The sequence below is a fragment of the Malurus melanocephalus genome, unplaced genomic scaffold (assembly GCF_030028575.1).
Source record: "Malurus melanocephalus ecotype Western Australia unplaced genomic scaffold, MMel_1.1 scaffold_472, whole genome shotgun sequence".
Taxonomy (NCBI): Eukaryota; Metazoa; Chordata; class Aves; order Passeriformes; family Maluridae; genus Malurus; species Malurus melanocephalus.
This window is the reverse complement of record NW_026623704.1, coordinates 79,362-104,795: the sequence shown is the minus strand read 5'-3', so window position 1 is coordinate 104,795 and position 25,434 is coordinate 79,362. Positions and strand designations below refer to the sequence as shown.

Sequence of the window (25,434 nt, the reverse complement as noted above, 5' to 3'; positions counted from 1 at the left end):
TACCACTGTTTAAAAATTTTTATTGTAGCTGCAAGTAATGCAGATTGAATGGGACCTGAGGCTATCACCTAGTCTAACCTCCTGCTCAGAGCAGGGAAATTAATCCAGTACTTCAGCTGTTGCTCAGACATTAAATATCACTCAAGGTTGAGCTGTCTTCAACACAAAATACTTCTGAGAAATTAAATACTAGAGGAAAACTAAGTCAAACATGTCAACAGTGGAGCTGTGACCCTGGCAGGAATGCATTTGTACTTACCTCACTGTGAGACTGACACAGTTTGCCCAAGCCCTTGCTGTAAACTTTATTTCTCTGCCACGTCAGGCTGTAGCACTGCYTGCCAGGTCCAGTTATTTTGAGAGTGTGACACAGGGTATTTTGGCTTGTTACTTGAAGATACAAAAATTTCTTCATCCCTGAAAAGCTGCATATATCCCAGTACAACTAGTAACATTTAACGTTTCAGTCTATTCAACTGTAGAGAAATGTCCTAAAAGAAACTCTCCCAAGCCTGGGTTCACATCAACATGTAAAGACAATTAAATATAATGGAGCAAGGTAAGTGCTCTGATCAAGATTTTTGCACAAAAAAAAAGATTTTTGCAGTACAGCGGAATAGTTATCCACAGACTTTAAGAAATGGGTTAAACAAGACTCACAGATGATAATGGCCTGGATATGTATACAAACACACACTCTGCTAACAGTGTGGCCCAAAGCATTAAAAAACATGGAGAAGAATTTCTCCCCATCCAACACAGTTGGCCACTGTCTTTCCTTTGCCACCCCTGGAGAATAACAGGCATCCTGCTGTGGAATGACACTGTGATCACTGCCACAGGACACAGCAGCAGTCCCTCCACATGGGACACTGTGGTCCCATGGAAGGATGAGAGACATTCCAGAGTTCAGTGAACTGCATTTATTGAGAGATTTGTAACACCCATTACCATTACTGCCCTTCCCTCACATATAAGCAGTGTTTCCTTAGGCTAGAAAAAAAAATCAACTTTTCTCATTAAGTTTGCCATTCATGAAGAATTSTTGTGCTTTTAATGAGACCACAAATAAGTTTAGAAATAGTTGCAAAACCAAACTTTTTTTCAGGGACTTCGTTTAAGTCCTTCCACTGGATCAGCCCAAACAAGGACACTTTCAAATGTCCCAGCAAAAAGTGCATAGAAGAACACAAGGATCTGTCCCTTGAGTCAGTCCRTAACTCCAGTCCTCACAAAGGACTCTCAAGGAAAGGAAACTCTCAACCACTCAGTGAGATGCTGTGAAGGAACGCTTTACTTTCTCCTGTGCTACTGAAGGACTYTTCCAAGCAGATGCTTGGAAGTCATCTGCTCTGACAGCAACCACAAAGGAGATCTGTTGCCATTTTCTATAAYCTGGGAGGTGCTGGCACCTATGAGACCTTGGGCTGCACACTGAAATCCACYGTGATGTTGATGTACAGCGGGTTGTGTTCCACTGAGAGCAGTTTATAGGAACAGGAATTCAGCCCATCTGTTTTCCATGTTTTGGAGACCTGACGGAGGAGCTTCATCCTGGAGACAAAGAGGAGAAAAAGCCTCACTGACATGCACAGGAGGGGAGTTTTGAGCTTTTTCCCAATACCAGTAAATTTGGAAACAAAGCTACTGCCATTGTCTATCTACTGGGAATGCAAAATCCTCTTTTTCCTGTCTTCAGCATGGACAGTCATATGGGGGGGGGGGAAATCTTTTGGTTCAGTTTCTGAAATCAGATGCTTAAATCATATCCATGTAACTGTAACTTTGAAGTTTTTTGGGAAAAGCACCCAGTCAATTCTAGGAAGACCTCATGTACAGAAAACAGCTGCYAGCTGTGTACAGTGCTGTCACAGGGGTGTCCCCCAGAGCCTCTGAGTACCACAAAATGCTTAGTTGGCCTAGAGCAAAGAACCTGGCCCCCAGGTGCATGGTTCAGCCACAGACCAAGACAATGCAAGGTAGAAAGCTGTTCTTGACCCACCTCTCTCGATTCTCCTCGTTGCCGTGGTCACGGTTGTGAAAGATCATCGTGTACCTGGCCACATCAGCAGGTGGCCTCACCACTTTCATCTTCTGCATCTCAACCCTGGAAGAAGCAATAAGAAGTGCTGTGAGGAAGACAACACCTATAAACCAGCTGTTAATGAAAAAAAAAGAATTGGAGACTTCATCTCTTGTAGATGCTGTGGAGGCAAATAGAGAGTGTAAAAGCTCATTTGCATCTCTTCCACAGCCCATTTCTCTAGAAAAATGAGACTCAGAGTTGTGTTTCTGGAGAACAGGTCTGGGAGGGTGATGGAGACCCCTTTCTTTTGAACAGAAGCAGGTAGCTACTACAGTAGAGATGCAGAGATTTAAGCACACATTATASAACAGACAACATTTATATCAGTATTGACTACACCACTCTGTACTGTCCTGAAGCAAGTCTCCATATGTTCTGCAACAAGTTCATCTCAACCCTGCAATAAAAACCCTATACTTGATAGTTCTCCACTTGAAAAAAAGTGTGGGGGGGAAGCTTGTTTTCTTTTTTAATAGCTGGCAGACAGCTGCAAATCTTTGTTCACATGAAGAAAATTTCTCTGAGAACAATGCCAGAAGCACRGAGCCCTATGCACGGATTTAAGTGTCTGACATCAGTCACTTGGTTGGAGCTTTTGACCTTAAACATATCTATGGGACCCAACTTTGCTCTGACAGCAGAAAGAAAGAAACTTTATGACAAGGGAATTAAGAAATAGTCCACCTCTTTGCTAGTCACTTACCAGTGAAAGAAACACAGGAAATCAAGATTTGAAAAAACTGAGCCCCTTACAGATTTCCATGACTTTGTAGCAGTAAATTATCAAACAACGACAAGAAATGATCTGAACAATCTCTCTGTGATACACACGTGAGGAAGGAGCCCAGAAGAGACCATCAGAGTTTGCCCCTGAGGCTGAACAGTAAGAACCGAGAGCCCCCCTTATCCAATTTCTGACGGCACCGAAGGGATGCTGCCATCTGCTGACTTCCCTCGGGAAGGCTCCAAGGATCTCTGCACACAACCCAGCAGACAGCAAGCTTGCCCTTTCCTAACCCTGCAAACTCGGTCACCAGCACAGCCCAAAGCCCAAAGCCCAAAGAAATGCACAAGCCAAGTCCAGTTGCAGAGCACACACTGGGTCGTGACTTGGTTTCCCCACCAAGACCTCAAGAGTTGCAAAGTTAGGAAGTGCCACACACAAGCATTCATTTTTTTGTTTCCCACCCCTTGCAAACATCGTAGAGACCCTCAGTAAATCCTGATGTTCTGGTGCACTCCTGCTTCTCTGCTGCCTAAGAAAGGCCATGGAATAAGATAGCACCAAGCCACCTCTTCCACTAATGAAAAGCCCGCTCCCAGGAAGTCACAGAGAAATTGGTGTGTGTAAGAAGGAAAAAATAGCTGTGGTTAAGAAGGGACAGAAATCCATGCCTCCAGCAGACTAGATTCTTGAGATTTAGAGATTCTTGAGATTTAGATTTCTTGAGATACAGCTGACCAATCTGCTCAACTGACACCGACAAACACTTTCACTTGGAAGTTCCTAACTTTTAATACACTTGATCCCCTGTATATTTATTTAACRTCACCAAGGATATAAATTTTATCCCCAAAATGTTTGTTTGCATATTTAAGCAACTGAAAAGGATAACAACTTCAAAATGACAAGAGTACAAGCCAAATTACACACTGATACGCTCTGCAGCAGAGCTTGTGGAGTTCTGGGTTCTTGTCTSTTGTTTGCTTATGGTTTATTCTCTAGTTACTAACAGCAATGCAGGATTAGAGGTTTCTTCCTAAGCAAAGGGCAAAAGATCAACATAAAATTTTTGTTGACTTCTTTGTCCCACTAAACCTTTCCAATGAACAGGTTTCTCCTACTTTGACAGGCAGAGCTGCAAAACTAGTTTAAACAAAAGTAAAAGGGTATCTGCATATATTTGTAGCCTTTCTAAAATTCAAGTTATTTGCTATCTTCACTATAATCAATACCACACAAATACAAATTAAGCCCTGYTTGGAGTAAATCCAGTAGTCAATGAATGCAAAACACCCAGTCTTACCAAAACACTCCCACACTCCTGCAAAGCGACTTTTGCAAACCCCGCTCCAGACTTCAACTATAACCAATTTCCCAGCAAGAATACAAATTCTATGCATCTGAGACAAAACCAAACCAAACAAATAACCCAGACCCAACCCCCACCCAAGTGTTGTCATGAAGAGGACCAGGYATTGGGCATACCTAACTCTTGTGAAGAGGAAACTGCTCATAGAACTGCATCTTGCACTTCACAACTCCACTGCAATACTGTTCAAKACTGTTTTGAATTAAGGCCCCTGTAGTGTTCTACTTTTGGAGGCACAGTGTGAAGTTGCGCCAATTTTTAAAATTTTTTTAAACTAAAATTGTTTACCTGATTCGAAGGTCATCATCTTCTCCACCCCAACCCCAGTAGTTGTTAGAGAATCCATTCACTTTGGAAAACTGATCTCTTGTTAGAGCAGTTACACCTCCAAAATATCCCCTGTACCGTAACCTAGAGGTACAAGAAGAGAGAATGAAGAATTAAAAGTCACRTTCTATCAATAATAAAAATATCACCCTGATACTCCAGATCTAGACTTGTCTTTCACAGAGTTAAGGGTGCATAAATCCTTGAAAGCTGGTCCTGTTCTCTTTCTCCTTCCTCAAAAAGATGGTGATTTGCCTAAGGCCAGAGAAAGTTACCTCTCCAACTGAGAGAATAGAGTCTTATTCAGAAGCTCCTTTCTCTTTACACAATTCCCCTTGCCAGCCAAAAAGATACTTCATTTCAGGGACTCTGATGTATAGAAAAGAAACAAAGCCATGCACTAATGTAGTGGAAGCTTTGCAATAACATCAGCGAGCCACTGACTGTCTCAGAGCTGAATCTGAAAAACCTGGAATGAAATCAGCTCACAGCAAGAGGACATGTGCTACTAAGTAATGCAACAACAATTCCAAGGTAAGGTACAGTGCAAGTTACTTAGTAACCCAATGTAATGGAGCTCAGCTCTAAAGGAGATTAATTTCTAACTTACCTTCTGCATCCTAACTGCATCTACTTTAGAAAGGTGTTTACATACCATGTTTATTTATCTTCTTAGGCCTTTCTGCTAATTGCTTTTTATGATGCCCTCCTCTGTCTTGGCCCTTAAGGTAACATTACAACACAATCTCTACTTCCCTGYCCCAGCCCATGCAGAGGTGATGGGCACATGGCTGCAGATCACATTTTGATTTGTGAATCTAAACAGATGAACAAATTGCCAGGGCTAGAAAGTACCCATTATGGCACTTTACATAATAATGCTTATTATTMGGCCAGATAATGCTTATTATTTCTGGTTTACCATGAATATAATTTAAAAACACCAAAGGAGAAAATAAAAAACAACACAAGACCCTCAACACAACCTCCTTCAGACTATTTWTCCTGGCTGATTTTCTCTCCTGTCACAGCATCACAGAGAAATTGTGAAGGCTGAAGGGGTTGCTGCAGATCAAGTAATCCTTGTCACAAGGGCACATTGCTGCCCCAGATCCCTTTCTGTAAAGGTGCTTTCCACACAGTTGTCMTCCAGCAGCTATTGGTGCATGGAGTTATTTTTCTCCAGGTGCAAAACCCTGCATTGTTGAACTTTAGATTCCTGCTGGCCATTCTTCTCCAGCCAAGTACCAGGCCCTGGTACCTAAACCARCCCTGTGAGATTTCTGTTTTCTGAAAACCTGCTGAGGGTGCAATCTGCCCCATCTTCYAGGCTACTGATGAAGATACTAACTAGTACCAGCCCTAGTACCTGGRGTAAACCACTAGTGATATTATCTTCAATTGTGGAAGCAAGTGGCAAGTTCTGTTATAGTAAAGTAACACCCTCAAATCACAGGATCAGGAAACTAATGCATTTCTAGCTTTGACAGAAGGTCTCTGCACAACCTCTGGCATGTTGTTTTCCTCTCGAAACACCCCTTAACTCAGCCCCAGAAATCAGAACAATGACAATGATCATTTGTACTGGTGACCCCAAGGCTGACTTGAGAGTGAAGTGTTATCACCAGAAACTTGGTGTCAGGAAGAAGGGTAAATTATCAGCATACATCTCCATCAGAAGAGGAACATTATCAGTAACGTGGTATTTCTCATTGGTATTCTTTCCACATTCCTGGTTTCTTACCTGTATCCAGTATTATTTCTGCCAACTACAAGGTGCTTTGGTTGTGTGTCGCACATGTAAATGTTAAAGTCATTTTCTGGCACCAGATCCACATCATGGAAAATGAARCAGTCCCAGTTTGCTTCTTTTAGGGCCTCTAGGTATCCTACATTCAGCAGTTTAGCTCGATTAAATTTGGTGTTGCCAGCCTGTGGAASAGAATGGAAAAAAACAATTCTGAAGAAGGTGCCACAGCTTTAGAACCAGAGGGGCACCTGGGCATTTGTTCTGATCACATGGTTTGCACCCAGATCCGTGTGGCTTTTCCAGCACCTTTACAGCAGTAACTGAACAAGGAGCTGCCCCTTAACACTGGGCACAGCACCCAAGTGGCCAATGGTGCAGAGTTCCTCCAGCCTCTCTTCATCATGCCAGGGCCAGGAAAGTCTTTGGTTTTCTGGGCACCACATGCATGAGTGCTCCATTAGGGGACATAACTGCCTCCTGTCCCAGAGTTACCATCAGGATCCTTAACAGAAGAGCTATCATGACAGTCTAGAAACTGGTGTTCCATACAACTGTGTCAGTAAGGCTTATGGAAGTTTTTTTTAAAAGGAAAAACCAAACCCAATGCCCATGTTAATCCCATGCTAATTAGTCAGTAAATGTCAGAGCCCTCGCCACAAACAATGTACGTTTGTCCCCTCAGCTGGGAGGACAGCAATGCTGAAATAGCTCCTTGTATTTCCTTAGCTCACACGCAGGTGGCAGAGTGGGAAGTGAAAAGCAGGTCTCTTCATTTTCACCTCCTACCTATAAYCTGATTGTGCTGCTATATGGGGCCTGCTCCTAGCACAGAGCTTTGCTTGACTTTTACTAGCCTTCATAGTTTGCTTTTGCTATAAGTTAGTTTATATTTGCTTTTCAAAAATCAAATTTTCACCTCTGAGGTACAGGTATATATATATCAACACCTGGTTGTTTTGAAAGCTTATCATGTCATCATTCACTTTGGAGAAACATGTGTGCTTATGTTGCTATTTTCATTTTTTTACCTGGCCACGCACTGTGCCAGCTTGCAGAAGGCTTTCTGCTCTTGAGGACAAAGTAARGATTTGCCTCAAGTTCCCACTTGGGAACCAGAGGGCCAAGCCCTGCCCTCCCAGAAATGGACAGGACAGTCACTTTCCAAAGCAAGGCACCTGAGGTACTTGAAAAAATAAAAAAAAAAAAAATTAAGGGAAAATAAAGGGAAAATGCTTGGAATTCTAGCAAATTTTGTAGAAGATGCCTGGACAGAAAGAGGCTCTGTGGAAAATGAGAAAAAAAGCCAGCGTCCCCAGGCTGAGAGCAGGTAAGCTGTAGGGAAAAGCTGTTGTACACAAAGCATGTTTTATTGTTTTAAAAAGCAACACTTTGCTGTAAAGCAGGATTTGTTCACCATCACTAATAACCATCTGCTCCTGCACAAAGAAGATTTATGGGATTCATGACTCCATTCCTGCAGTCTGAAAAATACAATGCAGTGCCCATTATGAGAAATTAAGAGATGGAGAATCAATTGCATTCATTCCCAGAGAGAAATCTTCCAGTAAAAAGTTTAGATACAATTTACCCAAAATCTAGGATGTCAAATTTTTGCATGCAGTATTTTTCTGCTTGTTTCGGATTTTTGTTAGTTTTTCTTAAAATGTCCTCTATATGAAAACACTCATCAGATAATCTCCTCATGACAATGAAAACATAGGTTTATTGAGTGAACAGAACAAATCAGATGGCTGGTAAAGTATATTTGGAGAAAATCACTTGTACTRAGTATCAAACCCAGCTTAGTTCAGGAGCAGCATCTACCATGTGCTGAAGTTGTTTTCCTCATAAGTGCAAGGCACCAGAGCAGCTGACACTGCTTCCCAGGAAGGGAAGTTTTCCATGTCAGAGCACATACTGAAGAAATAGCAAAACTCATTCATCTTTTATTAAGGACAGAATTGTCTCCCTTTGTTGCTATGGAAGAACACTGCCCACAAGAAAAACTTATGTTGGGAAAGAAATTACTCACCCTTTAGGGATTACAAACTCACTTTGTTTTCAGGACTGCATTCATGTATGCACACACTTAGAGAAACAGACTTTAGACATGTTAAAAGCAGCCCATAAAGAAGAAATCTGGAGTAAGCCCTTCAGTGGCTCATAGAAAAAAAAAATACCAGAGGCCCATCTAAGCTACCTCCACAGTAGACTGTATATTTTAACAGTTAAATCCTGTTTTTCTTTCCTCAAAAGAGACTTAAAACAATKAATGACATCACAAATCAAGAGTGAAAATGGATTTGCCCCAGAAGAGTTTTGTTATACCCAGAGTTTTGTTATTCCAGTCTCTGGGCATGTCCATCTACATGGAAAAGCTATGTGAAARCTTCCAATATTCCAAGCACAATCTCTGATAGAGCAAGTTCAGGTTGGGCACTGCTGCTCACATCACTGCTGCAGACAAAACTTCCATACTTCTGTATTGCTTTTTGCTAATATGACAACAGCAGCTCTCCACTTCACATATTTCAGTAAATTCAAAAGGTACGCCCATTCTCCCAATAATTTATTCCTAACCTCTGTTTCCTGCTAGAATGAGTCAGTAGATGTATTATTATAGTACATATTAATGTAGAAATAAAAMACCCTCCATTTTTCCACTCTACAGGCCACATGATGACTAAACARTGAAAGAACAATTCACTCCAAGTAAAAATATCCTGCCATGAATTTTGCTACTGTTCTGCTGAGACATTGAGCAAAAATGTAAGTGTGTATGTTTTCACCTAGAAAGCATTGCCTCATACTGATTAATTGACTCTAAGCTCTTTAAACAGGCTCCTTCTGCCTGAACATGTYTGTTTAGAGTCAAAGCAGAACATACAAGTAAATGACAGTAAAAAAAAGCAAGCATAACAAAAGATCAAGAAAAAGACAACATATTACAAAATAGAAATGTATAATGCTTTTAGCACATGCAAGCAGAATATAAGCACTTTGATGAAAGACAATGTGGCACAAATCTGTTTGAGTTTAGCCACTGAAACAGCATTGCTAGAAAGAACAAATAAAGAAATTAATAAATCTTTCAGGAACCAAGTGACCTTCCATGACAACTACTTCCCACCTCCATTGATGAGCAAATAAAGCAGCTACAAGCAGCAGCTATTGTGTTTAGTTTGAGAAAGCAAAAATCCAACCACAYGATACACACAACTTACTAAGCACAAGAGCCTGATGAGAGATAGGGGCTGGAGACAAACTGGGGCCTTCAATCTAAACAACTCCAAATGTGGAAACAAAACAGGCCAGCCTAGTTACATGTGTAGGTACTGCAAGAGAAGTGAGTTGCATTAGCAGTGCAAAAAATGCTTACCTTGAATGCTCACTCAGAAACAGCAAATTACTTAGGCTGAGAAATGAACAAAGCTAAAGACACTGCCAATACTCCCCAGCYCTGAGACCCAGTAGTGCCACCAGCAGTGGCTGCAGGCACTGTTGCATCTCTCAGCAAGCAGAATAGTTCAAAGCAGGCTTGGAGRACTGATGACAGACAGCAGAGGCAGGGCACAGCCATCATCCTCACCCAAAAATCTCWGCCTCACCTGGTGAATGACATAGATGCCATAGTCCAGCTGCTGCCTTTGCAGGAAGGGGTGGAGGTGCTGCAGGAGGTACAGCAGATGCTTCTCTCGGTTGCGGTGAGGGATAAGGATGGCCACGTGCTGCAGGGCTGAGCACTCCACAGGGTGGTACCGGCCCTTGGCTACCTGAGGGTTCTCCTTTTGCACTTCTTCMAGTGTAACAGATGGTTCAAAGGAGAGCTTGCTGGCACCTCCTGTAAGAGAAGCAYGAGAAGCTTTCCTGAGTCGTTTCAGGTTGTGGCTGGTCCAGTCACTTAATGGGGACTCTGTAAACAGGGTAGGAAACCCAGATTCAAGCCCCAGTTGGTTTCCCTGCCTTTCYAAGAGAAAAGAAGTACTACAAGGTATTATGCAGGCAGTGGAAGGAGAGGGTGTCAACCACATAGTTGCTTAAACTGATTATGAAGTAGTGGCAATAAAAAAAAATTAAAACAAAAAAATCAAGAGAAGTTCCATGCTACTGCAGAAAGATTGGCCAAAAATGTCTGCCAGGGCAAAGCAGAGGAGAAGAAAGTGGAAAGAGACATAGACATGAYTTCTTTCAGCCACAGTCCTATCTAAAGCACTAGAAAGGCATGACAGGTTTAGGCTATACATTTCTAATATAAAATGCACCAAGTCTTTCTTAGCCAAATGAAATTGTCATCCCTTCTCTTGCATTAGCTATAATCCCAGCTCCTCTAGACTCAGCAAGCCCATTAAAAAGTTCAGTGAAGGCAACTGTGATGGCAACAGCCACATTGCATTTACTTAATCAAATACATTTCGGGGTCACCAGTGAGGATGTCTAGGTAGACAGAATCTTTTTGGACTACACCAGGGAAGAAAGAAGAATCCAGCTTCCCAAACAAATCCCTAATCAGGTTCACAATAAGGAAGAGAAAAAATATAATGACATGATAAAACAAAGCGGGAGCCTGGTGCTGCTAGCAGTACCAAGACAAGAAAAAAAGCAGAATAATAAAAAAGCCCAGACCAAGGAAACAGTCACCCATTTGAACTTTCATCATAATTAGAGCTAACTCCAAAAGAGTTGCAAAGTCCTTCAGTTGTCAACACAGAGACACAAAAGTGTATTTAAYAGTGAAAAGGCAAAAAACTGAGGAAAGGTGAAAACAGTTGTGGTTGAGACAAAAATAGTTTCATTTTTAAAAAGAGCAAAAGATGGATGCATAAGCGAGGGAAAAAATCCTTCAATAATCCCCACTGGCAGGCAGGTGTTCAGCTATGTCCAGGGAAGCAGGGCTTCAGCACATCCAGCAGTTGTTGGAAGACAAATGCTGCCACCATTATCATCCCTCTTTCCTCTTTTCCCCGAGCTTTTACTGCTGAGCATGATGAATGGCATGGGCACAGGTATGGAATACCCCTACAGCTGGGGTCAGCAGTCCAGGCTGTGTCCACTCCCAGCCTCCTGTCCACCTCACCAGATTTTAGGGGACCTAAATAGACAGAGACAAAGCCTCAGTGGAGTGCAAACACTGTTCAGAGTAGCCATGTTACTGGTGCATTATAAAAGCTTTTTATCCATAAATGCAGAGCACAGCACCAGCTGCTCTCCCAGCCAGACCCAGCACAGGCACTCTGTACCACAAGACACTTCCTCACCCAGGAGGGCCTCCTGCAACTGGTTGTATTGGTTTCACAGGAAAAGTATCCAACTGGAAAAGGGCTAGGAAGAAACCCAAGTCAGCAGCACTGCAGCAGACTAACTTATCAGAAGGGAGAGGAAAACACCATTACTTACGCAGGTATGGSGACTGAGCTGGGCAGGGACCCTCAAATGATTTCGCCATGGGAACATCTTCAGTGGATTCAATCCTCTCTTCCTTTTGACTGTCCTCCAGGCTAGCAACCTTCCTGAAAAACTCCACCATGCTCTTAGCTTTAGGAAATTCCTGTCTGGTGTCTACTAAGTAACTAAATGTTGTCCATAGCACCATCAAAAACAAAGTAACAAGCACCAACAGTTTGAACTTTTGGAAGAGGTGAGAAACATTCAAGCTCAAGGCCATGGCTTTCCCTGATGCACAAAYTGCTTCCTCTGCTCTGATGCCAAGGCAGGTCACTGCATATCCAGTAGGGATGAAACCACTGTTCCCAGTAAGAATGTCACAGTCGGGAAGTAAAGCTGGAGGTAGGGAGGGCTKCCACACTTCCTGCAGTTTTGCAATTCATGTAGCCATAGTATTGTTTGCTCTTCAAATGTCACAAATACGACTTCAATCTGGATCACAAAAAAAAAGAGAAAAGGAAGGAGAGAATTAGTTTCTGACACCTCCACTACTACACCTTCACAGACTTCATGAAAACAGGTTATGATAATGCACAAACCAAGTATGAACAACTGGTCAAAAACCAAAACACTGATCTTTGGTCTTAGCTCAGCCACAAACCAGCCACCCAATTTTATGCAAACCACTTTCCTGTTTTGTTCTCCTCTCTCAGATCAGAAAGTGCAACCACTACCCCGTGTTATGTCTRTGCACAGTGCCTGGCAATAACACAGGTTTTACTACTTCTGCTCCAACCAAAATTAACAACAGCTGCAAAGCAAGACATTCTGCTGGCTGTGAGTAAWGCCCCACAAAAGGTTCAGTTTTTTATAAGTGTTAGGTCTGTGAGGATCCAWTTCTTCATACCTGCCCTCTTTCAAGAGCTCCATTTTCATACAGCCTTTCACTGCCAACATACTATAGTTACCACTCTAATACTTTCCACTTTTATTATCATCTCATAGAAGAGAAAGAATGACATTTTAATAAAAGAGAGCTTTGATATAGAAAACACACWAGAAAACTGCCACCTCTGAGAAGAACAAGGACTGAGGCTAAGTGAAGCAAAGGCAATGATTAAAGCCAATGCACATGAAACAGGCTAGATCAAAGAGAAGAAACACAAAAACATGGAAAAGGTTATTTATACCAGCCTCTGTGAGACCCTAGAGAGATATCACAGGCACAAGGAATACAGTAACTCCACAATTCCATTAGTTTAGGCCAGATGTCTTCTGGAGAATTTTACTGCTTCATGGGGTGTATGTGGGAGTCTGACCTAGGACTAGCAAGATGAACTCCCCCAAGCTTCTCAGGGYTCACTAGGAATGACCAGCTGCTGTCCCTCCTAGCATGCACTACATGGAGTAGAAAACCTGCTCTCCCCTTTCACATGCAATGCACAGCATTGCTCTAAGGAAGTAAAGGGACTCAAATAAAAGAAAAAATGTCCCCTTCCCCCATCACTTTATATCCCGCAATAGTTGCATACAGGAAATCAGTGATAAGCTCTATGAGATGATATGTGATTTGCTCTCTAAGCATCTGAGAGCAGTGTGGATCCCATGGGTAGTATTAGTCTGTAATCATTAAATCAATTTTTCGTACCTAAACTCTACCTGCAAGTTTCTACAGAATAATTTAAACTGCTGCATTTCATGGCCTCTCAAAGATACTATGCAGCATTCTTCAGGTGAAGCACTTCCCCCAAGGGGTTTCTCCAAAATAAACCTAAGGATTTACTGTACAAAGTGATGCAGGACCAATTCCAAGTGTGCCCCAAATTAACCTGGACTGAAAAGGACAACACAAAAGTTAAGATRCTGAACTTGACAGGCAGCGAATGACTATCAAAAAGAGTTTATTACATTCACAGCTTCCCACTTTCCTAGAAGTGAACTACAATCTTTAAAAAAAGTTAAAACAGTTGCTCACCACTGGTACTCAGATTAGTGCAAATGGACTCCCCAAAAGAAATTCTTTTTTCCACAAATAAAATTAAAAATTAACTATCCATGGAAAAATACGTACAGAAATATCAGGAGGCAGGCAGCAGTACTAGTCAGAAGAAGCTTCTGAAATATTTTGTTGTCGTTGTTAAAATATCAGGAAAAGCATGGAGGTGTAAAATTGCCAAGGTACTAAGGCATTAAAATTATGGACATAAACTACAAACTTACTGGACCAACCTTATTTYTACTCTCCTCCACTCCTATTCCAAATCTCACATATATGCATTTTCCTTTGTCAGCTTTGCAAGATTCTATAAGGAGTTGCTACTAAAAGTTCACATTACTTGTCTCTGAAAATAATCAGACTATACTACTGTCAGTGTGAATAACTTCCCAKAATAACCAAAATCACATCCCCACTGTGTTCTATGGCAGCAACAGAATGGTACTCTTACTTAAAATACACTTGAGCACTTCAACTTAAGCAGTATAAATATGCATCCATGATCACAACCATTAGTCACCTTCAGCTCATCACAACACTCATGCARGGGGCAATAATTCATGTTTCAGAAACCTGCACTTGGATAATTTGGTATTTTGGTGTTATCTATGGAGAATACTGCATGTATTTCAAAATTGAGAAGCATGGAGGTGTTTTGGTATTTTAAATGGAAAATCATGCATTAATCAATTTACYCCCCAATTTACCTTACATTATTACTTCAGAGGTTAAAAGGTTGTTTGCTTGGCTTTTTTTTCCCCTGAAACCTGAGAATAGCATGTGCACAGAAAGGTTCACCTGATTCTACCAACAGAGGARGAAGAACTGTGGAAGAACTGTACCCTTAGGAACTAAGATGACAAACAGTGAGGAGCTGTTGCTTTTACAGCTCCTGCCAAAGACTGAGAACTTGGGAACTTAAGAGGACAATAACTGAGAATAAAAGGGCAAGCAAGAAGTTAAGCCTCAATAAGAACCTGCCTGTCAGAGAGGCAAAAGGAAAAGAAACCTTGGTCATTGAACAATGGTCAAAGAATTTCTTGGTCAAAGAAACATTGGTCAGAAACCCTCACCTGTGAAGGGTGTTGTTTTACCATTTCACACTAAGGATTCTTCAGTTGAAAAAGTTACCTTTCACCAGCAAGCTTAAAGTACCTGGGTTGCTAAATCAGGCAGATTAGCTAGAGAAAAAAAAGACCAGAGCTTGGACCTTGTCAAAGAAAAGAAACCCTAAAATGTTAAGTCTCAGGGCATGATGCTAAAAAGCCACACCTGGAGAAGTAGTATAAAAGCCAGAGTTATAAAATATGCATAAAATCATTATTAAGAGAAAAGTCTTAATAAAATACTGACTATAAYAGTCATACAAAACCCACTCCAAATTTAGTAGTCTTAACTACTGCCTTAGCTGAGGCACAGAAGACATTCAGTACCTAAGTCCTTTCCACRTCCTGAGCAACCAAGTCTCCCATTCCACTGAGCAATGGGCCCACATTTCCCTATGTTCATTTTATTCCCTATGTAGTTAAAGAAGCACCTCTTTTCATCTTTGATATCMCTAGATTATGGTTAATATATTGTTTGAGGGTGGTGGTGAAAAAAGACCACCAGTTGTACATTATAACATGTGCATTATAACATTATAACACAATACTTTAATACTGAACAAGTTTTGCTAYAAATAATAATATCTCAGAAGCCAGAAACATGGCTCTTCTTTCTTCTGTAATTTGTAACTCAGGATGACAAACCCTGAGATATGGGTGGGAGAATACTTGTGGTGCAACTAAACTCTTGTCATAGCTCTGAAACCTGACTCTAGTTAGATCTGACCTTCATAAAATAGACCAAAGAAACTTTCATAGGGAAYATAAAGCACAACTTTCTTGTGAAAAATATTCTCAGTGAAGCATAACCAAACCTAGTTTAGAAAGTTACAGCTGGCTAGAAGGCCACAGCCCTTCAGGCCACAAGGTCAAAACTACCACAGTACCCACTTCAAAACACATGACAAAAAAAAATTAACAGAACAAAGCCACAGTTATGCAAATCAGTCAGAATTCTAAAATATATGGAAAAGGTGAAAGTCTCCATCTACATGTAGGTGTACTTGTATCTAAACAGATGCTGTAACACAAATCTAAACAGTTCCCTGGTCATACTGAGGCACAAAAMCAGTGGACGTTGTGCTTTCCCCAGTATCACATCTGTACCAAAAACTGTCCCTGTGCTCTGCAGCTTGTSTGACAACTCAAGTTCCATAGCCTGCTATATGTTTTGAATCACATGCCAAGCCCTACTTCCTTGTTTGAAGGCTCCTGGCCCTGCTCATAACAGGAGCAGGAACCCATCAGGAACACAGAGCTGTGGTTCCTCCTTGAACAGCGGGGTTCAGTTCCCATCCTTGAGCCTGATAGCACAAACATGAAGCCTTAACTCGCCATTTCCCATCCAGGAAGTCCAAAATAGTAAGCAAGGTTCCAGCATAGACAAGACTTCTTCTGAAGCAAACTAGAAAGATCAGAACCCTGTCCATACTTATCCAGGTYTTTCCCAGAATAAAAACACATGCATTGGAGTCTGACACACTGCAAGCACAGACCAAGCAAGCAACACTTGCACAAGCTGATTCCCCATGTAAGGACTGCTGGGTCAACCTATGCATTTGCCTCCCCACTGAAGCCARTAGCATTACCAAGCTCAGAAATGCCCAGAAATACTGGAATAAAGGCTGTTATTCTTCATTGAAGCAGAACTCCTAGGCAGACAAAGTTAGTAGCAGCAGGAAGACTGAGAACTGGTAGACCTGATCCAGATATCAGTGAAGGAAAGTAATCTTATGAACAAAATTTGGTAAGTAACTGGGGTTGATAAAAACACATTATGTTCCAAACAGAGATCTTTCCTGATAACTTTTAGATAAAAACTGTCATTATGATAATTATGCTAAAGCCTAGATTCACATGATTACTTATCGAAAAAAGTTATGCTTAACAGTATAAATAATCAGTAAGAACATGGTGCCTAAATTTTATTYTTCATATATTCACATTAAAAACAATTCACTCTGTATGGAACACCTGCAGGACAGCTCCAGAAAGATATTTTCATCTGATGAAGGAATATTAATTGTTAATTTACACAAACCAACTTTCTGACTCTACCTGTTTCACACAGTTGAGTAAGGACTGATTTCCCATACAGGATTTTTCAGAAGCCCCAGCAAGCTCCTCAAGCTCACACAGAAATTCTAAAGGCAGCAGAACAGGTTCAGCAGCAACAAGCATTCACTTCAACCTAACTCTAAAAACTGTAATAAGTTCAAGCAGGAAATGAAGCATGAATGAGTCCCTTGGAACTGCATTTAATCAACTCTGTACTATGCAGACAACTATTTCTTATTTTATCTAGGCCAAAATCAAAAGCAGCAATGGGTTAGCTCTGGATGTATCTGGAAGTGCAGCATTCTTCATGAAATCCACCAAGAAGGGATTAAATTCTCACAACTGGCAAGGTAGAAAGATCACTGTACAGCTTTTCTATGGGGGACAGTCCAAGTTCTGAGTTTTTCAAGAGTTTATACCTGCTCCTTTCACAGGCACTTCCTTCTTTTCAACAGATTAGTTTCTTAGTAGGGCATTAAGCCAGTAGCTTTTAACACCTCCTTTATGCAACCTTTTTATAATCCTATTACCTCTTCCTATTTAAAACCCACCAACTGCACTGAGAAATGGTGCTATTTAAAAAGAAAAACAAACAATATACATCCAATGCTCAAACTCCCCTTCCACTTCTCAGAACTTCAAGCCAAATGAAGAAAGTACATTAAACCACTCACTGCCGCTGCCACAGGAATCCCTCATTCCTGTCGAACACTCACTCCAAGAACTACAGAGAGCACTTCACAAGCAGCACACAATTTCCATCCAAGAAACTCCACACCATAAAGAGACCTCTGTTACCTCTCACATGCTGTAGGAAAGAGTCACCTCAAATCACAGGATAGGGAAAATATTAAAACAAAAAAAAAGAAGAAAAAAAGAAAGAAAAAAAGAGTAAACACATCCCACTTTTCCTCAGGCCAAAGAGGCTCCCTGGTGCTGTCCCACATGCCCCTCCCTCAGCTTGTGAACCAGCCTGCTATGGCAGCCAGCCTTCCTCCTTCCCTCCTTGCACTGCAGAACCAGCAGAGAGGCACTCAGGCATACCGGGGCAGAAGCAGTACTGCTTACAAGTAATTCCCACAGCAAACCCTTCCATTAGAAACAAAGGCTCGTAAAAGGAAAAAAAAAAAAAAAAACAAAACAAAACTACAGTTTTGCTCCTAAAAGAAAACTACAGTTTCTACCACTGCCCTTCTGGCATCTACTCCATTTGGAGATGTTAAACATTAGAGATGTCATTCTTCTTACATACATCAAGCTGCCCACCCTCTTGTTCTTATCTATGGAGAAGTCCCAGTGCTCCCACAYTCTGTTAGCATCCGGACATACCCACTGATGACCACCAAGGACCAAAGCATCTACTTTTATGCAACCAGCCTGGTTCCCTAACTAGGGTTTTCATGAAAGGCAACCTTCTACTGAGACTATTAAAGTAGTCTCAATGGTGCTTTTTCTACCATTCTGAMCCCTAAAATTCCTGTAGCAACCTCATAGGATCAGCAGGATGCAAACAGAGGTGCCACTTTGTCATTTCACCCATCTGGGGTTCCCCCAGGGATGCAGCATTGCAATGACAGCTGTGCTGGCTCAGTTCTGGTACCAGGAAGAGTTTTCCTGCCAACCTTCCTAACCCTCCTCTCCTGAGCTGCTCTGTGTGTATATATGTATGTGTATATATATGTATGTGCTGACAAACACACTTGCTCCAGTAGAATTGCACCTACATCAGAGGAATTTATGAGCCCTGTCTCTGGTAAGGTAAGCTTCTTAAGTGGGATTTTCTTGTGCCTCCAAGTTGATATACAGATATCACCTAAAAATATGGTAAGGATGAGACCTGAGCAGACACAGGGTATATGGGTAAGGTGGATTGTAGCAAAAGATGGAGAGAAAGTATAAATAGAGCTTCATGAGAAGTGTTAACCTCTTGTAACTCAAACCTGTTTGAACTCTTTGTGCAATACATGCATTCCAAGCACGTAGGTATTTCAAGGCTTCCTCAGTAAGTGGCACCTCCTCTGTTCCACAAAGGTCTTATCTATTATCAGGATTGCACAAGAGTTTCAGGGAAAAGCTTTCTCATTTCAGACACTCAGGAGTACAGAAAGAACCTACTTGGAGTTTCAACCCTCAGTCACAAAGCCAGACCACTCTGGATGTCAACTGTCACCATCTCATCTTTTTCTCTGGTCCAGTCCCCAAACAGTAATTTCTCTGCACCAGCACAAGCTCTCATGAAAACGTGGAGCTAGCTGGATTAGAAGGCAAGMAGTATTTCTAGCAAGTTTCTGTAATCCTTTGTCTACATTTTCCACYGAAAAATGTCAGAAAACCTGGTATGAGAACCAGCAGAATAACAGGAGCTCAGCTTTCAGTTGACTGGGAATGGTTATTCTAGGAGAATGATAACAGATGTTTCCAGGCAACGACTGGTAACATTCTACAAACTGCCTGGAACCAGACAGTTTTAAAGAGGAAATGTATGAGTTTAAAAGATGCAGAGTTAAAAAGGTGAGTTAAGATGAGTTAAAAAGGTGTAAGTGTGAGGCCTGATTACAGTAACAGCCACAGACAGCTAAAGTGTTCCAGTCATGTCAAGAATACAAAGAGATACACCGATGTGCTAGCTCCACACTCTTTTCTTACTATTTATTACTTGATAACTGCTTGATACTCAATAGAAAAGAATAAAAGTACTGGCAGCTCCAACTCCCTGAATTGCAAACTAAAAAAAAAAAAAAAAAAAAAAAAAAAAAAAAAAAAAAAAAAAAAAAAAAAAAAAAAAAAAAAAAAAAAAAAAAAAAAAAAAGATAAAATACATAACACACCAGGAAATAACTGTCGTGGTTTAACCCCAGCTGGCAACACAACACCACACAGCCACTCCCTTGCTCCCCACCAATGTGTAGAGAATCAGAAGAGCAGAAAACTCACAGCTGAGATAAAAATAGTTTAACTGGACAAAAAGGAAGAAAAAATAATAATTAGAATAACAATAACAATGATAATTAGAATATACTAAAGACATTATGCAATTGCTCACCACTTGCTGACCAACAGCCAGTCAGCCCCYGAGCAGCTGCTTGTGGCTAGCTTTTCCCCCAGCTGATACACTGAGCATGATGCCATTTGGCATGGAATATTCCTTAGGCCAGTTTGGGCCAGCTGCTCTGGCTGTGCCCCCTCACAACTTCCTGTGCCACTCCAGCCTTCTCACCAGCAGGACACGGGAAATTGAGAAGCCCATGACTTGGGATAATCATTACTCAGCAACAACCAAAACATCTGTGTGTTATCAACACTATTCTCAAACTCAATAAAAACCACACCACTGCACCAGCTACTAGGAAGGAAAKTAATCCTATCCCAGCTGAAACCAGGGCAATAGTCTGGATATTTTAGCTTACACAACTTGCTGTCTCCAGTAACGTGGGCATTACAGAAGAAGTGATTGCAATCATGTAAACGAGGAAAAACTTGGCAGGTAAATACAATAAATCCATTTCATTCAAAGAGAACATCACAGTAGAAAAGCACTGAAAGGGACAGAGAAGAAAATAGGAGTGTCTYATTATCTTGCATATCCCTAACAGGAACACCATTGTTCTTCCACTCAACTACCCCAAACAAGGAGTGCTATTCCCATGTACCAGCCTGCTCTGGTTCACAATCGAGAAGGTGAACAACTCTCTCCACAGGGAATGCATTAGACAAATGCAGCAGTCCSTGAGCACTGGTATGTGTGAAAACCATTGTCCTTTGAATGACTGCCTATTCCTGATTTTCTGGCTGCTAGACATTCACCCAGTCACACTCTCACTTTACCGATCCTGAACAGAAGCAAGGACGTAAAGGCTCAGAGGTCACTTACCAAATGACAAGGCAGACTCAATGCAAGGAAAATYAATTTATTGTCAAGTAAAAGTTGAGTAGGATGGCGAGAGACAAAAAGTACACTTCCCCTCCACTCCCCTCTTCCCAGGCTCAACTTCACTCATTCCATTTCCTCTACTTCCCAACCCACTACAGTTCAGGGAGACAAAGAATGCAAGTCATAGAATCACAGAATCATTTAGATTGGAAAAGATGTCTCTGATCACAGTCCGACCATTAACCCAGCACTGCCAAGCCCACCACTAAACCAAGCACCACATCTACAAGTCCTTGAAATACTTCCAGGAACAGTGACTCAACCACTTAACAGCGAAGCTTGCTCCAGGGCTTGACAACCCGTCCCATAAAGCAAAGTTTCCCAATATCCAATCTAAACCTTGCCTGGTGCAATTTGAGGTTACTTCCCCTTCTCTGATTCCTTGTTACTTGGGAGAAGAAACCAACTGTTTCAGGCAGTTGTAGAGAGAGGTGAGGTCCCTCCTGRGTCTCCTTTTCTCCAGGCTAAACAGCCCCAGCTCCCTCAGCTGCTCCTCACAGGACYTGAGCTCCAGACCTTTCAGCTGGAGTGGAAAGTTCTGTTTCCCTTCTCGGGACTTGCTTCAGCACCTCAAGATCGTTTTTGTAGAAAGGGACAACACAGAACTGAACACAGGATTCAAGGTGTGGCCTCACCAGGGCTGAGTGCAGGGTGATAATCATTGCCTGGGTCCTGCTGGGCACACTATTGCTGATCCAGGCCAGGATGCCACRGGCTGCACSTTYCTTCARAGCATCWCTCCTCCTGCTGYAGCRTRGGGCTGACTATTGTACACTCAGGTGAGAGAGCTCTCTGCACCCTGTGCCTCTAGCCATAGCAAATGTGCGGGTGCTACTCCRACRCTCCAGTACAGTTTTCACTTTCCTMAGGCACAGTRAACTGTGATGTTAGGCTAGGAAATTCAATCTGACATCTCTAGGCCAAGAAACACATTTATGAATGGCCCCTCTTGTTACACAACTACAGCTGAGCCACTGACCTCACTGTAAGACACAGCACTGTCAGCCTGAGCCCAGCCAAAGCAACGGAGTGAGGGATACAGCAAACAGCTCTGGCACAGCCCATTGCTCCCTAACTGCTCATAACAGAAATACCTTTTAAAGAAATACAGCACTTTTTGACAACACCTTTCCATCCAAGATGAGTGGAATATCCTGAAAAACCACATGGTGAAACAGATTTCTGTGCACACAAGAACTTTATGTGAAATGGAATGCTCAGGTCACGACTCAACTCAGCAACGCCCTATCCTTTTCTGGCAGCTGTTACCTTGCTGGGGTGGCATCAGTCAGTACAGATGACARATGTCAGGGGCCTTGACACTTTACAAAAACACTTCAACATATTCCTGGCCAAATTTCTCACCCAACTCTCTCCTGCACAATAAAATAATATCTGAGAAAAACGCTATATTAAAAAAGGGCACATTTTTTTTTAGCTTCACAACACACTTTTTAAAATTAAAGTGTCAACYAGAGATAGCTAAAGCAATACAGAAGTAATATAGACCCGTGACTACTTAATACATTTATAATTTTCAGTTTACAAGTATCTGTGAACAAAGGTAAAGGTGTAAAAAAATGAAAACTAACAGAGGTGAACATGCATTATGAAAACCTAACTGAGAATAGAATCCCATTATTTGTTTCTCATTAAGGTACTTCAGCATGAGAATTGCACCAAAGACATTCCAGCTAAAGTTCCCTTAGGTAGGTTTTACCTTTTTTTGTTATTATTTTCACAAGGATTACAAATTGTCAGGGCCTATTGCAAAAAGCTATGCAGACAGCATGACTTGGTTAAGCTGTTAAATATACAAGACTTTTTCCATGTTAAAACACAATTTACACCTATGCCAATTGGTTCTCAATCAGTCTGCAGATGGATTTTTATGCAGTAGAAAAGTTTCAAACATACAATTTCAGAGCTCTAACTCGAACCCTTTGGAAGTGATATGGCCAAGAACAGCATTTTGGAATTCAAAATGAGWACAATGTTGCAACAAGAAATTTTAATCAAATGCTTGCAGAAGTAATTTGAAAAATATACTCCCAAGACTCAGGATATTATTAAACAGCCCAGTAAAATTTCAGGCAGAGAGAGATAGCATATCACTCTTACATTTAGTTATGAATCTCTTTCCCCCACATCACCAGATACTGCTGGRGAATCTGGAGAATTAAGGGAGATGTGATGTGCACTCCCCCTCTCCAACCCTCTCAGGGCTAAAGTACTCCTGTCTCTACAACCTCCTCACCCAAGCAGCAGACAGGGGCTTTCTCTTTCCAGGAAAAAGAGAAAAGGTCGAGAGGGATGACACTCAACTCARAAGCAGAGCAGGGGAAAGTGGCTCCTTTCCTTCTCTTCTCATTACCTTTGCTTCTCATTACTGTGCAGGTCTTACCCCTTCCCATCTCACTGGTGAAAAAAATTAGCTTCACGAGTTCAGAAGTCAGCTACACAACTGAAGACTGAGGGGAAACACAAGATTAGTGCTTCTGATGCCCCMACAACATCAGATCCAAAAACATTGCTATTAACTGTACACATTTACAATCATCATTATGTGCATTTAAAATATAATTATCTGAATTATAATGCATGATAACTTGATCCCAAAACTCACTGCCTGACATATAAATATTGCCCAGCTGTTGCTCTCAGGACACCAAGATGAYCCAATTGTAGCTGTAAGGCATGTTACTTGTAGGCATGCCAAAGCACTGCAAACAGAAGACAAAATACTTACAAAACACGCTAAATATGTTGAAAACCATAAAGGAAAAAAAAGTGATGGAATCACTCTTCCATTGTTTTACATTATTTTCAAGGTCTCGTTTATATGCAGGGCAAAGCCCCCAGTCTCTGAAGAAAAAAAAAAAAAAAGCTATCCCAGTTGTAGACCTGCTGGGTGACTTCTGAACTACGTATTTGCAAAAAAAAAACCCCAACCTTTTTAAACCAAACTCTTGCACCATTCAACCAGGCTACAGAATCCCCAGGCACAACTCACTCAAACTAGCAAAACCCAAGTTCACCAAACTCACACTGGTAACTCAGATTTAAGCTCATATAATTAAAAAAACAAAAAGCAAGCACTCCTTAACTTCTATTTTTTCCTATATATTATTTAAAAGAGAAAGACTTATCAACTCAAACCAGAGAGAAAAACACAAGCTTTTCAAAGTTGAACTAGCAAATGTCTTACTTCTAACTGAAAAGCATTTAAGAAAATGAAATAGCTGTTACAAAAATGACAAGGAAATACCCACATGAATCAAAACCAAGATCAATCAYACTAAAAGGAAGTGTTTATCAAGAAAACTCATTTACAGTAATAGTATCTTGGGTGAAAGGTGATATTCCACACTGTTAAAGAAAGGTTCATGAAACATTATCCAAGTTGAATAATGAGAGAGAATAATACAAAATCCTGAAGTTGTGCTTTTAAGTATTCTAAATCTAAATGGAGTGTTTGTAATTAATGACAGAAGACCTACAGAGTTACCACTGAGTTGGCAAAAACAATATTTAGAGAAAGAGCATTTCACATAGCCACCAACTTTACTGACAAAAAGAGTAAATATTTAAGTTGAAGAATGTGAACTGCTCCTGATGTTTATTTCTTTGGGGCTTTTTAATGGCAGCTATCTCAAAGACATCAAACTTTCAMCTTCCTTTTCTCTAAACCTCTCTGTTGAAAGCTGTCTTGTAAACTGACTCAGCTGTCTCCTGGGAACTTCCTTAGCTGTTAAATGAAGGGGTAGAAAAATGTTAAATCCACAAGAGATGCGTATTGTTAACTCTTTGAGGAAAGCAAGTATTAGTAAGAAACTGAATACACATATTCTTTTTGAAAATTTCACTAAAGTACTGTGAAAATATTAAATCTGTAAGGTTTCAAATTCTATCAGAGCTCTACTTTAAAAGCATTTATATTATTATTCAAAAATAAAACTTTCTTGAATACTCTTGCTAGTTGCTCCACTTCTGCTTCCCCTCAATACCTGCAAACACATTTCCATCATCCCTTGAGGCATTTTTGTCAAATGATGGTTTCCATGAACCTGTGCAAGTCTCCTTTCAAGACCTCTGATCACTATTCTGATTCCTCCAAAATAACATCTGGAACAGTGAGTGAAAAAAWTTACATCMTGTCAGTGAGAAAATTTTTGTGAAMAGCATCACTTGCCTATGCTCCGGTTTGCATGTGTCAAATGGAGAAAATAATACCCTGTACTGTATTTACTTTAACACAMAACCATTCAAAAGCTGTAGTTAAAACGCAAATTACAGACTGCCCTCCTGACTCAGAATCCCCGAGCCCGGCACAGTAAGTAYTTCCACTTGGTATAAAATATTTTAATATGTAACTATTGCCAATTATATCGGTAACGCTACATTATGCTGACATGACGCCCCGGCAGACTTACTTGCAGGATCACATCCSCAAGTCCCGCCGGTGATGTCCATGAGGGGTGTCCCGCACACACACAGGGAAGTCGTGAGCTGCACAAGACGACCCAGTTTCAGCCACGTATCCGATGCTCTAAGTCCGACGAGGTGCAGTTAAGCCAAGCCCTTTCGCCCTTTCGTTAACGATTCCAAACGGAAACAGCGGCCGGGCAATTCGTTAACCCAGCGCTCATTTCTAAACCCTCCCCCGCACGCAATTTACCCGCTCGCCCTCAGGACGGGCAGCTCC

At 41.3% G+C, this 25,434-nt stretch overlaps 1 protein-coding gene across 6 annotated transcripts in view; it reads right to left on the bottom strand.

Annotated features, from left to right (window-relative positions):
* Positions 1–54: 54 nt before the first annotated feature.
* B4GALT4 (beta-1,4-galactosyltransferase 4) overlaps positions 55–25,434 on the bottom strand; it is a 26,141-nt gene continuing 761 nt past the window's right edge. The window contains exons 2-8 of one of the 6 annotated variants that reach the window (XM_057380816.1): positions 25,163–25,278; positions 11,651–12,130; positions 9,865–10,097; positions 6,251–6,438; positions 4,468–4,590; positions 2,003–2,107; positions 55–1,554 (exon numbers count right to left, since the gene is read on the bottom strand). In XM_057380816.1, the coding sequence (XP_057236799.1) occupies positions 1,413–1,554; positions 2,003–2,107; positions 4,468–4,590; positions 6,251–6,438; positions 9,865–10,097; positions 11,651–11,918 (1,059 nt within the window). In that variant the 5' untranslated portion in view covers positions 11,919–12,130; positions 25,163–25,278 and the 3' untranslated portion in view covers positions 55–1,412. Of the gene's footprint in view, positions 1,555–2,002; positions 2,108–4,467; positions 4,591–6,250; positions 6,439–9,864; positions 10,098–11,650; positions 12,131–14,707; positions 14,792–17,596; positions 17,641–17,704; positions 17,726–25,162; positions 25,400–25,434 lie in introns of those variants that run through there. The other 5 variants (XM_057380818.1, XM_057380815.1, XM_057380821.1 and 2 more) reach the window with 5 other exon arrangements.